This window comes from Mirounga angustirostris, unplaced genomic scaffold (assembly GCF_029215605.1).
Source record: "Mirounga angustirostris isolate CCGP_5_RB_7025 unplaced genomic scaffold, mMirAng1.0.hap1 SCAF_5, whole genome shotgun sequence".
NCBI classification, from domain to species: Eukaryota; Metazoa; Chordata; class Mammalia; order Carnivora; family Phocidae; genus Mirounga; species Mirounga angustirostris.
In genome coordinates this window covers 3,572,158-3,588,809 of record NW_026991713.1, presented here as the reverse complement: position 1 = coordinate 3,588,809, position 16,652 = coordinate 3,572,158, and the positions used below count along the sequence as shown (strand labels likewise).

Sequence of the window (16,652 nt, the reverse complement as noted above, 5' to 3'; positions counted from 1 at the left end):
GCTCCTCCCACTCTAGCTGCGGGGCTGACAAGTCCCCAGTCACCGTTCCTCAGAGCTGGCCCAGGCAATGTTTCCTGCACTCAAAGAGGGGTGGAGGGCCTCCGCCCTGTCACAAAACCCTGTCCCACAGGTTGTCAGATTTTTCTCTAATTCTCTCGTTCTTTCCCCAGGACTCTGATATGCTTGCTTGTCATAATTATTGGCACTGGGCTCTGTATCTGATTGAAAAGGTAAGATGGCCAGCTGTCTTATCCTGTATAGATGGCCAACGAAATAAATCTCTTTCTACCTTTCACTATATTCTGGGGATAATATTTTGTGTTTGCACATTTAAATAGTGTCTGGATGTAATGGAGCATTCATGTTTTCAAATAGCTTTTCAGGCTTAAACTACGTTAGGCATTTTTCACTGTCTGGACATGAAAATCCCATCTTGTATACCATCTCTGGAGACAAGTTACACTGAGCGTCCTCTGCTGCTGGAGTGAATGGCCCTACCCCCCAGATTGTACCCGAAGGAGCCATGAGACACTCCAAAGGCTTCGTCCCAGTGGAAGCGAGGGTGGGGGGAGCACCCTTGACCCCAGTGATTCTGCCTCAGGGTCCCATTTATAAGGGAGCTTCTTGCAATGGTGCTTAATCATAGAGAAAATCTAGAAGCTCCCCAAAAGTCCCAAGAGAGATGCTTGGAAGGTGAGGGCCTACTGTGATCAAGGTCTGGAGGAAAGCAATGGTCCCCACTGAATGTACCATAGGCAAAATAGAGGGAAGAAAGACTAGAAGAAATACATGAGAAAGCTTGTAACTGTTTGACAAGCACGATGGGGAAATTCATGCCTCAACAGAAACTGTCCCTTGGGTAGCAGGGGCCAGCGCTGCCTCTCCCAGAACACAGGAGCTTCTGCTGGGCCATCCTAAGAGCCTCCAGGGGGCACCCCCCATCCCCCGTGGAGGGTGCTGGGGGTGGGGCTGGGGCTGGGGATTGGCTTTTCAGCTCATTTCTCAGTGTTACCTTTGACCTTTGCCACATGTTGATCACGGGAACTTGATTCTTCCAGGGCGAATACGAGGCCGCCTTGACCATTTACGATAACCACGTAAGTCTACTTTGGCACCCAATTCGGTTGATTGCAAACGTTGGCCTTTTAGTCTCTCGCACATACCTGAGCCCGTCAGTATCGTCTCAGCCAGAAACAACAGCTGGAGCAAGAACTCCCTTCTTGTGTAAGGCCCCGTGGGGTTCTTTCTTGCCCCAAGTGGTGGTGTAACTGGGATGGAGTGAGGACACTCAGTGACTGTTCAGTGTGGGCGCCCGTAGGATGACACATCTAAGTCGGTCCTTTCTGAAATCCCCGACTTTTGTCTAGTCATTTTATTTTATTTTGTTTTTTAAGATTTTATTTATTTGACAAAGAAAGACACAGTGAGAGAAGGAACGAACAGAAGCAGAGGGAGTGGGAGAGGGAGAAGCAGGCTCCCCGCTGAGCAGGGACCCTGATGTGGGGCTTGATCCCAGGACCCTGGGATCATGACCTGAGCCGAAGGCAGACGCTTAACAACTGAGCCACCCAGGCACCCCTTGTCCAGTCATTTTAGATGGCTCTTCTTTGGTAGAACCACTGATCTGCCCACAGGAATTTTTTTTTTTTTTTTAATTTTAGTAAAACACACATTTGCACTGTGACCATTTTTGAGTGGAGGGTTCCGTGGCACTGAGGCCCCTCACCATCCCCACAGTCTGTCTCCGGAACAGACTGCAGCCCCACGCCCACTGAACACGACTCCCTTTCCCCCTCCTCCAGCCTCCAGGCAGCTTTTTTTTTTTTTTAAAGATTTTATTTATTCATTCATGAGAGACAGAGAGAGAGACAGAGGCAGAGGGAGAAGCAGGCTCCCCGCGGAGCAGGGAGCCCGATGCGGGACTCGATCCCAGGACCCTGGGATCATGACCTGAGCCGAAGGCAGACGCTTAACCGACTGAGCCACCCAGGCGTCCCTCCAGGCAGCTTTTAAGAGAAAAGGAGCCTGATTCACAGCTCCTGGGAGCCCCCGGGCATGCTTTGTAATAGAAGGCCGAGGATCACAAAAATACTTGGGGCCCCGGGCTCTAAACCCCAGGAAAACACTTCGAGTTCTGTCAGGATTGTGGGGTGACAAAGAAGGACGGTTCCCCCAGTGCCATGAGGGATAGGCCAGCCAAATGCAGAACCAGGAGCCGGCGCCATGGCCTCCCCCCAGCGTGGTCTGAGGCCGCGGTCGGGGCGGGGGCGCAGTGACAGGTGCCTGCGCCCGGCCTGTGCTCAAGGCTGGGGCTCTTTCCTCGGGTCTGGCGTCTGGTGTGGCCAGAGACCTGGGTGACGGGAAGGGCCTGGAAGTGGAGGTGGAGGGGCGATGGCTGTGGATCCTGCTGGCTGAGACTGACTCTGTGCAGGCCCCACACGTGGCCCCTCCCTGAGGCCCCTCTTGCGCCCGCCCACCCTTGTCTTCCAGGTCCTCCCCAGCTTGAAGGCCAGCGGAGCGATGCTGGATGTGGTGGACAGCTGCTCCATGCTCTACCGGCTGCAGATGGAAGGTAGCCCGACCTGTGCACTCCCCTGGGGTTCCTTTGCCCTCTGTCCTCCCACAGAACGAGGGGAAGGAGCTCATTGCCCTGCCGCAGACCCGAGCGGCTTGCCTGTGTGTGGCCTTGGGTCCCGGCTCTGCAGCTGCCTTTCAGCCAGCCTGAAGCCAGTGGGCTCTAGCCTCCACTCCCCTTTCTTCCAGTTCTCATCATCTCCAGGTGCGTAAGCTTAGGCTCCATGCCATCCCCACCGCCTGCCCACCAGCCCTACAGGGCACGGCTGACACCTGGCCACCTCGCTCTGGGTGCTTCCTCCTTTCCTAGAATAAGAGGTGACCGTTTCTCAACTCCCTGGGATTTGAGAGAGAGAGGTTTCTCAACATTGTCACCCCATGCTCTGCAGGTAGCCTGCATCGGGTTGACCACAGCTCTGGTACTTCCGGCCAGCAGCCCAGGGGCCAGATGGTTCTCCCCCTCTCTCAGGCCCAACAGAGCCAAACCTGTATTCACTCTAGGCCCTGGGTCGGCGGGACAATGTAGGGATGAGGGCCTGGCCAGGGCAAGCTGTTTCCAGAAAGGCTTCCCAATGGGGGTGAAACGTGAGCCATGGAAGCATGTGTAGGGTTTTGCCAGGCAGAGGTGGGAAAGGATGTGATGTGCAGAGAGCGGCCTGCCCAGTGCCCCCAGGACACAGAAACCAGCTGCCTGTTACAGGACGAGTGACCAAAGACAGGGTCAATGTGGTCAAGGATGAGAGGTGGGCAGCTGGAGCCCACGAGCCGGAAAGGCAGGTAGAGTCTGGCTTTTATCCAGGTCTGCGGGGAGCCTCCTAGAGCAGGGCCGGGCAGGCTCCCATCTGCCTCTGAGACGTGGGGCTGAGCTCAGGTAGGCCGAGGCCCACACTTTCTGGGCCAGCTCATGGTGTTCAAGTGGTGGGGCTGCAAAATTGAAAGCTGGGCTGTTTGTTGAGGGGCCTGGAAGAAAGGTGGAATCCTGTTGACCCTGAGACCCAGTGAACCCTCCATCTGCAGAGGCAGAGTGTAAAGCTGCCTGGAACTCTCCAGGGACCCTGAAGCCTCGAGCCTCCGGGCACGTCGGGGGAGGCTTGGAGGGACAGAAGCTGGGAGGCACAGTGGTGGTGCCAGGGACACATGGAGGGAAGGGAAAGGCTGCTCGCTCCCTCGCCATCCAGAGTGGAGACTCAAGAGACCTGTCCGATTTGATGGGCTGAGAGACAGAGGTCAAGGGCAACGTCTCTACTGCGGGGGGTGCCCCTGAGAAGTAGGAAGAAGGCAGTCCCTTTGAGGAATCAGGAGGGACAGGAAGCGGGTGGGGGGCGTGGGGAGCAGAACAGAAGTAGGGACTGTGTCCCTAGCGCCGAGAAATCTAGACACACATGTGAGAGAATGTTATTTATTAACTCCGTGGAGTTTTATCGAGCACCTGTTAGGTATCAGGTGCCATGCCAACGGTAATTCCGGGAAGAATTTTAAAAATGGTTTTGGGGTTCGTCAAAGGGGCCAGAAACTTCAATACCCTTCAATAGTCTTTTTTTAATTTGTTTTCTACCGTATGCATCTGTTGTGTTTATAATTGAACAAAGTTAACATAAACTGGGCTCAAAGGCCTCAGCGTGAGGCCAGGGGCCACCTGCCAGCCTCCTCAGCTGGAACACGGGCCTCTGTGGGGCGTGGGGTTCAGGGGGCCCGTGCACAGGACACGTGCACACAGGATGCAGGCCTTCGGGTTTCTTCCCCGTGTCCTCAGGGGTGTCCGTGGGTGAGCGGTGGCAGGACATCCTGCCTGTGACCCAGAAGCACAGCCGTGACCACATCCTGCTGTTCAACGACGCACACTTCCTGATGGCATCCCTGGGAGCTCGGGACCCCCAGACCACGCAGGAGCTCCTGACCACCCTGCAGGACGCCAGCGAGTATGTGGAGGGGCCAGGGCCCTGCTGGGGGGGCCGTGGCGGGGTGCTGGGGGTGGGCCGAGGTCTGCTCCGTCCCTGCCCTGACCTGCCAGGGAGGCTGGGGGTGGAGGCCCCGCTGGTGAGCGCAGCCGCGGGGACGCCCGTGGAGGGCTCTTGCCACACAGGCGCCCCACAGGGGTGTATGCCCCCGTGTTATATCCTGCAAGGGCACGGTTGTTCCCCTAAGAGACAGAGTCGCCTCCCCATCCCCCGGCTGGGGGTGGGAGCCTCAGTGTCGTGGGTGCAGCCTCCCACGAGGGGCACGGTGAGGCTTGGAACCAGAAAGCCCTGCTGCTTCCCACCTGAGATCCCGGACAAAGTGCTTCTCTGCTCTGAGCCTCAGTCTTCTCATCTGCCAATTGGGGACAGAGTCTGCCGAGGCAGGCTGGTAGGAGAGGGACGTGCGATGACGTGGTCACACAGCTCCCTGGCATTGGTGGGAGCCGGTTTCAATCACAGGAGGGGCCGGAGGGAGACCGGAGAGGCAGGGTCCTCCGCGGCATGGGCCACCAGGGAGGCAGCCGCCCCTCGTCTCCCCGCTGGAGGGCTGGAGCTGTGGAAGCCATGACCCCTGGTGGTCTGTCCTGGGGGCCTTGCTTGAGCTGGCCACCACCCCAGCCACCTGCCCGCCTGCCCCTCCCAGAGCTGTGCTGCAGGATCCATGGGCCTTGGCCGGGGAGGCAGCTTCAGGTGAAGGGTCCGCGGTTCGGCGGTGGTCATTTCGGCATAGGGAAGGCCTGGGGAGCCCGCCAAGCACTCCAGTATTTGATTCTTGCTTTTAAGACAGGCCTGGAGCAGGCTGTTGCCTGCAGTCCCCACGACCCACCCGTGCGGGCAAGCAGGCAGACATGGGCGGCGACAACCACCTGCCCCAGTGTGGGGGTCAACTCCAGCCAGGCCTTTACCTGCACTGTGTGCAGTCCTGAGCCCTGTGAGGTTGGCATGGTTACCCACCCTTTACAGATGAGCAAACTGAGGCCAGACGTTGGGGGATCTGCCTGAGGCCAGGGGAACAGCACCATTCAACCCTGTTGAAGGGGTCGAGAGAACCCTGTTCTCTCCCCTTCCTGGCTGCTTCTCTCCTGCCAGCTCACCTGACCAAAGCACCTGCCGTGTTGGGCACAGGGCCAGGCGCCAGGGGGAGGAAGAGCAGTCCGTTCCCTCCGGGAAGCCCAAGTCCCGCAGGGAGGCAGGTATGCCTTCGGGCAGTGTGAGGGGCCCTGCAGGTGACCGAGGGCATCTTCTCGGCTGGCAGGGCCCCCGGGGAGAACCACCAGCACCTCCTGGCCCGTGATGTGGGGCTGCCCCTGTGCCAGGCCCTGGTGGAGGCCGAGAACGGGAACCCTGACCGCGTGCTGGAACTGCTCCTGCCCATCCGCTACCGGATCGTCCAGATTGGAGGCAGCAACGCGCAGGTGGGCCCCCGGCCTCAGGCCACAACGTGGCTGGAGCACGAAGGCCTGAGTCCAGCAGTCTCTCTCGGGGCCGGTGCTCAGGTGTGGGGGTGTCCTCATCTTTCGCACCCCCAGGAAGTTTGCCCCTGAGAACAGGCCTGCCCGCAGTGGGATGGGGGCTCCCATCCCTCATCATCGCACGTTACAGGAGCCCAACCTGTCCTACTGACCTTTCAGAGAGACATCTTCAACCAGCTGCTGATCCACGCAGCCTTGAACTGCACGTCAGGCGTCCACAAGAACGTGGCGCGGTGAGTTCCCCGCTCACACCCATGCCGGGCTTGGGGACATCTCTGAGCAGAGCTGCCCCTCTCTGGCGGCGGTTTCCCCACGGGCTTCCAGCCTGCCCTGAGGCTCCCACCTCCCTCTGCCTGAGGTGCTTCCCACCTTTGAGGCTGTGAGGACGTGAGACTATGGGGTGCTTGGTTTTCCCTGTTAGCATCTTGACTTGACTACCGGGGTCCACCCCACTCCAGGTCTGTCCTCCTGCCCCCCACCCCGGCCCTCCCCTGTCTCGCCATGCTGAGCTATAGTTACCCAAGACGTCCTGCTCCTTCAGGGGCCTGGGCCTTTGCACGTGCTGCACCCTCTGCCGGGGTCGCCCTTTCTTACCGGCTGCGCGCTGGGCCCCAGGACGTGGGGGAGGGGCAGGCAGACCCAGCGCCTGGCGTGTGGAGCTTACCTCTCACGTGGGAACACGAGCAGCTATCTCTCTCTCTCACACACACACACACACACACACAACCTGCCATGGGGGTGGGCAGGGCATGCTGCTCTGGAGGCTGTGGTGGAGGCTGAGCTGGTTGGGATTCAGGGAGGGAGGGTGCCCTAAAGAAGAGAGAGTTGAGAGGAAGCCTGAAAACCAGTAGATTTGACCAGGTCCAGTGGTCTGGTTAGGAGGAGGACCTGGAGGGTTAGGGATGTTGGGGCAGGGGCACCTCAAATAGAAAGCCCTGAAAAGCCCAGCCCTTGCCAGCAGCCTGGGAGCTCCCACACCCCGGCTCATCTTGCCCTGCATGGGGCAGCTGGGTTCTGTGCTGCCTCGTGCTCTGGGGGTGAGACAGGACCCCTCCTCATGGGTCCCCTGCACCCCACTGGAACACCAATGGGAAAAGGGGAAGGGAAGGGCTGCGGAGTGCCTGGTGGGTAGAAAAGGGGTCGGGAGACCCAGTGAAGTCCGGGGTGGCCCTTGGCTGAGCCCTGGAGGCCAGGTGGAAAGGCCCAGGGTCTAAGTGCAGGCTCAGGGGGTCCATGCTGCGTGAGACCCAGCTGCCCCAAAAGCATCTCCAAACTGAGCAGTGCAGGTGTTCTCAGCATTAATGATACAGGTGTGCACGCTCTGGATGCTCTAGAATTGGTCGAAACTCTGAAGCATCTTGGACACACACCCCTCGCTGTTCACCCCTCCATGGCCATACGTAGAAGCTACACACCTTTCTTCAGTGGTCACATCGCTTGGAGAGCTCCAGGCCACGGTGTGGGTGTGAGTTGGCATCTCAGGCTGGCAGGAAAGGTGGGGCCCTTTGGAGAGAGGCTGGCCGAGGGCAGGAGCAGAGGAGCTGGGGCAGGCGCAGGGTGAGGACATGCCATGGGGGGTGGAGGATACCCTCCGAGCTGGGCGGTCTGCCCGTGGGGGTGCTGGGGGGACAACATGCCCTGCAGGCAGCCTGGAGCAGATGCTGACCCCAGAGGGGAACCTGCTCCTGTCGGGCTGACAGGCAGTGCACTCCCCTCCCCTCCCCTCCAAGGTGGAAACCCTGCGCCCCGTCCGTCGTGTCCCCGCCCCAAGTGCGGCCTAGCCCATTAACCCCACCCTCACCCCACAGAATCACTGTTGTCAGTTGTTTGGGGTCTTTGCCTTAAACAATACTAGCTTGGTTTAAACTTAGGTTTCTCCATACCTTGTCTCCTGCCACTTACCTTCCGAGACAGCTTCAGGCGTGGCTTCCCCTGACCCCCTTAGACAGGCTCTACCCTCTTGTCTGGTGGGTGGATGGGCCCCCAGCTTCCCGAGGCAGATGAGGCCACAGTTATGTGCTCACCCAGTTATGTGTCTTGGGGACAGTGTCGACATGTTCTCCAAACACTGGACATCCTGGTGATGCACTGGAGTCCCTGCCTTCTCATCCTTGACCACTCCCCACCCCCCCAGCGCTCTGCCTTCTCCCTGGTCCTCCTGCCCAGCCCAGCTTTCCTGCTGTTGGGCTCCGTCCCTCCTGTCCCCTCTGCAGTGATGCTGTCCCCTCTCTGCCCATCTCAGCCCCAGCCCGAGTTTCCTGTCCGCCTTGGGGCCCAGGGACCACAGGGCCCCACATCCTTCTATGAAGTTCCACCACAGACCCTGTCCCTGTTTCCACAGGAGCCTTCTGATGGAACGTGACGCATTGAAACCCAACTCACCCCTGACCCAGCGGCTCATCCGAAAGGCCGCTGCTGTCCACCTCCTGCAGTGAACTGGGCCTGGCCCCCTCCCCAGCGTCAGATCAGCTGCCCCCTGACTGCCAGGGTTCAAAGCAGCTAGAGCCTGTTAGTTAGGGCTGTTGAGTAATTTGCAGCTTTAAGCAGAAAGCCCTGTAACCAGCAGTGTTACCGGAAGCAGGGACACAGATCAATTTTAGACATGATTCAGAATCTTGTCATCCTTCTTAAGGGTCAAGGTACAGTTACGAGCAGTTAGAACCGATGTGGTCAGTGCTATTACCACTTGCCTAGCAAACTGTTCTCCCGGGGAACTCTTACACCTCCTGGTGTTCAAGAGTTAGAAGGCAGGGTTGGCTGGGGGCTGGCTCAGCTGGGGGAGGGGAGTCCTCCCCCCGAGGCTGCCCCTGGGATAAACCCTCTCCTTTTGTCTTCCCCATCATATTCTGGATATGTTGTCCCATCTTTTGGGTGAGAGCACCCATGGGGGGAAGCGACTTGCCCAGGGTCACAGCTAGCAGAGGCCCTGCTGAGATTCACCTTGGATCCCCCAGCTGCTGCACCCACTGCCCCCAAAGAAGCACAGGCATATGGGGTGGCCTTCTGCTGTCTCTGGAGAGGTCTGCGAGCTTCCCTGGGGGGCTTTGATGATGCCGATTAAGGGAACCTCGGGTATGTGGTTTCCTTTGTCAACTATGACTTTAATCACACGAGTGCACATGCACTAGGCGGGCACACTTTCTGGGGGGTGTGGATTGAGCTCAGGGTCGCCCTGTTGTGGCAAAAACCAAAGTACTGTGGCATGGAGCTTTACTGAGATCTGAGCCAGTTTTCTATTTCCCCATCTTCTTAACCTGGTCCCAATGACAGTCCTGAGCAAGCTGCTGATTTCCCTGGCATGCCCTCGTGAGAGGCGATCTCAGCCCCTACATGTTTCTCAGGTTCTGTCAGTGTAGCTGAAATTAGGTAGGGACTCAGGCAGGGGGCAGTGGAGGCCTCCAAATTGATTAGACAAGTTTTTGAGATTAAAATAAATCAGTTAATTGGTTCCTTTGACTGACGGTTGCTGGTGGCATCTTTCATCATCTCCCACGTGCCAGGCCTGGGCTGGGTCCTGAGGAGACCGGCTTCTCCTTGAACTTGGGAGTGGTGGCGGGGCAGTGAGTCAAGAAAATGGGTAATTACAATAGGATTTCGAGAGAGGTGCTGTCTCTACCCAGGAGTTAGGGACACATGCCAGAGGGGAGCTTGCCTGCCCATCCTGAGCTGTCCCCTCCTGCTGCCTGCTCACACTCCATCTGCCCTTCCCTCTCCTGGTTCCAAGGAAGGCACAACTTGGCCAGGGAAGCAGGAACCCCGTTCCCTCCTCTGGGAAGCCCTCCTGTTGAGCACTGCAGGCTGGTGAGGGTGCCCCCTCTGCCCCCCAGCCCTTGGCACCTGTGTTTGCTATTGCCCTTTTCTCTCCTGCTGTCACCTCAGGTCAGGGATGGCATCTGGTCCCAGCATCACCCAGCACACGGCCTGCACTGAGGACCTGTCAGAGGACGTTACTGAATGAACTCATGAAGGGTGGCATAAATTGGGGGGAGGAAGAAACAAATCTATGATGAGCAGGCCCATGATAGGACAGCCGGATGAAGGTACTGTTCAGTTAACAGCAACAAGTTATTCATAATCAATGCAGATACTGAGCACCTCCTACGTGCTGACAGGATAGAGGGAGAGGAGCATTGGGAGTGGGTGTCGGGGACCCTCACCCCCAGCAACATCCATAGGGCTGTGGGGACCCAGGCCGATACCTGCCCCCCTCCCCCCCAGCTCCTGTTGCAGTTGCCCTATGATTAAGTCAGGCAAGCACAGGCCTTTGGACCATCGATGGGGCATGGGTACCACCAAACCGGCTGCTGTCTTCAGGAGGCCCTGCTAAGTGGAGGGAAGCCTGGAGCTCCCGGGCTGGGGGGGCCCAGTAAAGCCAGCCTGATCGAGGGTGAGCAGGACCCGAGAGAGGCCGCTGGGAGATGACCTAACCCAGTGCCCTCCTTTGAGCCCCTCTTTTCAGGACTTCCTTGTTCCTGGAGCCAGTAAATTCTCTTTCTAAAGCCAGCCTGAAGCTGGTTTTCTGTTTCTTACAGCCCAAAGGCTCTTGACGGATACCTGCTGCTGGGTCTGCCTGGCACCACCTTTCTTCTCTAGTTAAGCAGGAACCTGAGCAAAAGACAACTCATGGGGCACCTGGGTGGCACAGTTGGTTAGGGGTTCGACTCTTGTTTTCAGCTCGGGTCATGATCTTAGGGCTGTGAGATGGAGCCCCACGTCAGGCTGTGCTCAGCATAGAGTCTGCTTGAGATTCTCTCCCTCCTGCTTGTGCTCACTCTCTCCCTCTCGCAAATAAATAACTCTTAAAAAAAGCCCCAAAGACAATGGAATTCAGAAGAGACCCCATGGACGGAGACTCAGGTGGGAAAGGCAGGGTCCAATGGACCCAGCACATCCAAGTGCAGTGGAAAGCCAAAGGCTACAGAGGGAGCCCTTTGATAGAAAAGAGGCGTTGGGGATGCCAGGACAAGACAAAGGGGATGCAGAGGGTAGGCTGGGCTCTTTCCAAGCTGCTAGATTCCCCCCAGACCCTCTCCCCCACCTCCTGCCCCTTCAATATCCAGCTCCCACTCTCTCAGCTCTTGCCTGGGGCCCATCCCTGGGCTGTGTAAGGCTGGGGGACATCACATAATGGAGACCCCACCCTGCCTTTTAGAGGCTCACAGTCTCATGGGGAGCTGGACTCAGGAGCAGAAGTGGAGAGGGACCACAACAACATGGGGTGATTGGTGTGGATGGCGTGAAACCAGAGACACGGGAGTCCAGATGCCAGCCAGCATAGAAGGCTTCTTGGCATACTTCTTGGCATAGGTCCTGGGCCCGGGATGGCTGCCCCCTGGACAGCTCTCCACCCAACCTGCCCCAAATAAATAGCTCATTATTGTCCCTGAAAATGGTGCTCTCCCTCTGGAGTTCAGACCTTCCCAGAGCACTGTATGGGGCATCCCAGCCTCCTCCTTCCCACATCCTCCTACAACCACCAGTCCCAGATACCTAGAGCAACGGCTTCATGACACTGTGTCCTGAACGGAGCCCCTCATTTCAGACTCCAGGCCACGAGGTGGGTATTATTTATACCTGGTTCACAGTCCAAGGTTCAAGTGAGGTCGATCTCAAGCTGCCGCTGATTGACCTATTCACCAGTCAGTCCTCCGTGTCGCTCAGATCCGGAATCTTGTTCCAACGTGTGCATTCTCCCATGCGGACCCCATCACCTGGCCACCGGACCTGCGCACCCCTTCAACCCGCCCCCCCATCTTGCCCTCAGAACAAATCCAGGTCCCCAGCGGCTCTAAGGCCCAGGGCAAGCTTCCGCCACACCTCTGGCCATGCTCAGGCCCTCATCACTGCCCCCCGCCACCGCTCAGCTTCTCCTGCTGCAAGGGCGCAAACCGGCGTCGCCCTGTGCGCTGGTCCGGGCAGGGTCCGGGTCTTCTTACGGTATTGGCAACGGGGGCGTACTGCTTTACAAAGCAGACAGGTGCACTTATTTCGTTTGGTCGTCCCATCAACGTCTACGCTAGCAACTGAAGCCTCTGTGTTTACAGATAAAAAGCTGGGGTCGGAACTTCGTCCTTGGCACGCGCAGCCACCCTGAGGCCGGGATGCCAGGACACAGCACGGCGCCGCCAGTAAGCCCCCAGGGCCTCTGCAGACCGCCGCGGGCGCGGGGCGGAGCCCGGGCTTGCTCAGCCCACCTGCGCGCGGGGGCCGTGCGCACGGGCGCCGCGCTCCTCCTCCTCCTCCAGGCGGCTCCGCCCCCAGCCCCCAGGATGCACCGGGCGCGGCGACGCTGCGGAGCGCCTTCAAACCGGCCAATCGGCGGCCGCGCCGCGCCCGCCGCGCCGCGTTTAAATCCCAGGCCGGGGCGCGGCCGCCGGGTGTCGCCGTCGCTCGGTGAGGGCCGCGGGGGCTCGGCCGGGGTCCACTCGCGCGGAAGGTGGGGGCTGTCCCGAGCGCGGGGAATTCCGTTGTGCGCGGCCGCGGAGGACAGTCCCGACCAGGCCCCCGGAGCTCCCGGCCCGTGGGCGCGCGTTCTCGGGCGGCGCGGCGCGGGGGGTCTCGGCGGCGCCTCCCGTGGCCTCCGGCCGCCGCTCGCCTCCCTGACCTGGCCGCGGCCGCCCGCCCCCTCTGCCCCGTCGGCACCGGGGAGTGACGGAGCCGGGGGCCTGGGCCCCGGCCCTGCTCACCCGCTGACCCGTCCTCTCCGCAGACTCCCTGGCAGCGCTCGCCGTGGAAGGAGGACGCGCCTTCAGCCAGCCAGCCAGCCAGCCAGCCAGCCAGGAGAAGCAGAGATGGATGTCCCCAAGGAGAGTGGTACGTCCTTGTCGCTGCAGCGCCGGGGTTCAGGGAGCTCGGTGAAGATGCAGGTCGACTTAATGCTTCTGGGAGAACTTAGTCCCGTGTTTATTCCGCGCCCCCTGCGCCAGTGAAGCTCATGGTCCCTGTCTTCAAGGGGCTTGCGTCCATCCAGCGTCTTTAGTTTTCGGTTTTCTGCCTCCCGTCCCCCCAGCTTCAGATTTCCGTCACAGCAGGGATTCTTTCCAGTCCGGCTCGCTGTGTGTACCCAGTGCCGGGAACACTGCCTGGCCCTCTGTAGGCACTCAGATACGGGTGGGATCGAACTGGATGTTTCCTCTCTTATTCATTGCTGGTCTCTGTTCGCTAAGGTTTGCTTAGAAGCTTTGTGACTTTCCTGTCTTGTTCTGTCCCTGTCTGGCTCGAGCGTCGGGGTGAGAATTCAGCCTCAGGAGATGAGTGAAGGGCCGTACCTTCTTATTTTTCTCCTGAAGCGTGTCGACATCCTTGTATCCTTTGCTCCTCACAACATCCGTGTGAGGCCGGTGGACTGGGTATCCTTGACAGTCCATTCTGCTAAAACGGTCCTAGGGACATGCCGGTTTCATCACTTCTTCGTTGAATCTGGAAAGGTATTTGCCGCTGCACCCCCTTCTCCCTCCTGCCTGTGTCCTCACTTTCAAATACCAGTCCCTTCCATGTGCGTGCAGAATTCCCGCTGGCTGCTCTTGAGGACTTCACCCCTCTGTCACACCCCCAGCCCCCCTTCGTAGCCTTACTTTGTGCCTGTCCATTTGCTCATGCTCATCATTGACATACAAATAGAAATCCTTCCACCTCTCTGGCTGGTTTTTCCATCTCTTTGCAGGCTCCTCTTCCTCTGTTGTCTTCTGAAGCTAATCTTACCCAGGACTTGGTCTAGGGTCTCTTTGTATCCCCCATACCCCAGGGGCCCTCAGATGTTCCCATGGCTTTAAACTCAATCTGCTTTGTAGTGGTGCCCACATTTTGTCTCCAGCACAGTCTTTCCCCAGAGCTCTGGATTCCTATATCCACCTGCCTCTTTGGCATCTTCACCTGAATGTCTTGCACTTCAAACTCAATGTGCTCCCCCTCCCACCCCATTCTTAGCCTGCTCTTTGTTCTCTCATGGAAGTAAATGGCCCCTCCATTTACCTAGCTGTCTAAGTTGTGAAGCAGCCAGGTTCATTCAGTCATCCTTTACTGCTATTTCCACCTTCAGAATATATTTGGATCCATCTATCTCTTTCCAACTCCACCCAGATGCCACCACCTTTTGCCTCAGCCCCATTAGCTCACCTCCACCTCCTTGTGCATTTTTCACTTTGGCCAATGTGTGCATTTGTGATTTCAGTAGACACTGTTTTTTCCTTTCTGATACAGTCTACACAGCAGCCAGGGTAACCTTTTAAAAACACAAGTTAGATCGTAACCCTTGTGCTTAAAACCTTCCATAGCTTTCTGTAGCACTTTGGATAAAATAGAAGCTCCTTGCCATGGCTTGCAGACCCTCCAGGATCTGACCCTACCTGTTTCCACTTCCCGCAGCCTCTCCCTCAGCCACCCAGCTGCCCCTCCAAAGGCCACCAATGTCTTTGGTCTCTTTGATCTTCCAGACCTGATCTGTGCAAGAGCAAACCGTATGTGTACATTGTTAGCTGATTGCCCCTTTTTTTTTTTATAGCAGATGGAACCCTTTGCTGCATCTTGCTTTTGGCACCAATTTATCTTGATGATCTTTGTATATCAACGCATGCACTATTGCTGTTCTCTTTCTTTTTTTTTTTAAGATTTTATTTATTTATTTGACAGAGAGAGAGCACAAGCAGAAAGAGCGGCAGGCAGAGGGAGAGGGAGAAGCAGACTCCCTGCTGAGCAGGGAGCCCGATGTGGGGCTCTATCCCAGGACCCTGGGGTCATGACCTGAGCCAAAGGCAGACACTTAACCAACTGAGCCACCCAGGCGCCCCTGCTGTTCTCTTTTGTACCTAGGTAGTGGTCCATCTTGGGGGGGGGGTGGAAGGAGAGGGGGGCTGTAATTTCTCCCATCTGCTGTGGGTGCACGTTCGTTTGTGTCCAGTGTCTTGCTTTTTCAGATGCTGCTGAAGCGAGCATCACTGTGACTGTGGGATGTCCGCACACAGTCTTCTTGCTGGGCGGGAGGACACGTGCATCTCTTATTTTGTAGGTGCTGCCAGGCCACCTGGTGACGCCTTCCTGAGCGCTATGTGAATTGTCTTGTTCCCCACAGCCTCGAGCATGTTTTACCAAACTGTGATTTTTGACAACCTCATAGGTGAAAAGTGGAATCTCGGGGTTATTTTTGTTTTGTTTTATTTTATCAGTTATTTTATCTGTTCCTGTCATTTGTCCGTTCTTCCATTACATCATTGGTTGTTTTCTTAGCAGTTTGTAGGCAATGTTCATAAACGAGCCCTTTGAGGGGCGCCTGGGTGGCTCAGTGGTTAAGCATCTGCCTTCAGCTCAGGTCATGGTCCCAGGGTCCTGGGATCGAGCCCCGCATCAGGCTCCCTGCTCAGCCAGGAGCCGGCTTCTCCCTCTCCCACTCCCCCTGCTTGTGTTCCCTCTCTCGCTGTGTCTCTCTCTGTCAAATAAATAAAATCTTTAAAAAAAAAAAAAAAATGAGCCTTTTGAGATGTGACCTGCGAATACTTTTTCCCCTGCTTAATGTTTCTTTAACTTTGCTCATGGTGATTGTTGCCATGCAGATTTAAAATGTTTTTTTACATACTGTATTATTAGTCTTTTATGGCTTCCAGTTTGGTCTCACAGTTAAACCTCTTGTCTCCAGGTTATAAAATAATTTCTTCATGGTTTCTTCTTGTTCCTTTTTTCTTTTTTTAAGATTTATTTATCTATTTTGAGAGAGAGAGAGAGAGCACGCACGAGAGCGTGCGCATGAATGAGGGGAGAGGGAGGGAGCGAGAGAATCTCAAACAGACTCCGCATGCATTGAGCACGGAGCCCGATGTGGGACTCAAGCTCACAACCCTGAGATCACGACCTGAGCTGAAATCAAAAGTCAGTCGCTCAACCCACTGAGCCACACAGGCGCCCCTTCTTTTTCCTTTTATATGTATTTTCCTTTTTGAATACACCATTTCCCCCTTTAATTTGATGTGCTACTTTTACGTTATACTAAGTTTTCTTTATATCTGTCTTGCGTATTTGTTAGGTTTATTCACGGGTATTTAGTGGTTTTTGCTGCTATTGTAACGAGGTCTTTTTTTCCATCATATCTTCAAACTGTTCTTTGTAGATATGAATGCTATCGATTACTGTGTGATAATTTTGTCCTCAGGCACGTGCTTTTATCCTTTCACTACTTGTAACAGTATTTATTTGATTTTCTTGTGTCTGTAATCATAGCATCTGTGCACTGTGATACTTTTATCTCCAGATCCTTTCCTTTGTCTGATTGTATTGGTTAGTGTACCCAGAACAGGCCTGTCGTGAGAGCAGACATCATGGCCATGTGCCCGGCTTTCATGAAATTTCCTCTTTAGATTTCCATTAAGCCTCATGCTGGTTTGCGAGTTAATTTACATATAGGTGGTAGTTTTGGTGCTGTTTATCAATATTTCCACTGTTTTTTTCCCTCTTTTCTACTTTTTTTTTTTTCCTCTTGAGTACATGGTATAATTGTACTTGTCTGCCCACTTAAAGTTGGATTCGGCTCAAGTGACTTGCAAGGTGGCCAGTGAAATGGGAATGCTGTGATATGTGTCACTTCTAGGTCTTTAAGAACTAGTATGGAATTTGCTGTTTCCCCTTTCTTTAGCACAAAGGCCAGGCTCCATCATCCTGTGTT

General features: G+C 56.3%; 1 protein-coding gene across 8 annotated transcripts in view; it reads left to right on the top strand.

Annotated features, from left to right (window-relative positions):
- Nucleotides 1–16,652, top strand: part of LOC123843138 (tetratricopeptide repeat protein 38) — a 46,698-nt gene that overhangs the window by 13,598 nt on the left and 16,448 nt on the right. For 4 of the 8 annotated variants that reach the window (XM_064590483.1, XM_064590485.1, XM_064590486.1 and 1 more), the window contains 7 exons: nt 171–230; nt 1,059–1,097; nt 2,491–2,572; nt 4,328–4,493; nt 5,788–5,947; nt 6,164–6,237; nt 12,714–12,817. In XM_064590483.1, the coding sequence (XP_064446553.1) occupies nt 171–230; nt 1,059–1,097; nt 2,491–2,572; nt 4,328–4,493; nt 5,788–5,947; nt 6,164–6,237; nt 12,714–12,817 (685 nt within the window). Of the gene's footprint in view, nt 1–170; nt 231–1,058; nt 1,098–2,490; nt 2,573–4,327; nt 4,494–5,787; nt 5,948–6,163; nt 6,238–8,345; nt 12,133–12,258; nt 12,441–12,713; nt 12,818–16,652 lie in introns of those variants that run through there. The other 4 variants (XM_045872325.3, XM_064590488.1, XM_064590487.1 and 1 more) reach the window with 4 other exon arrangements.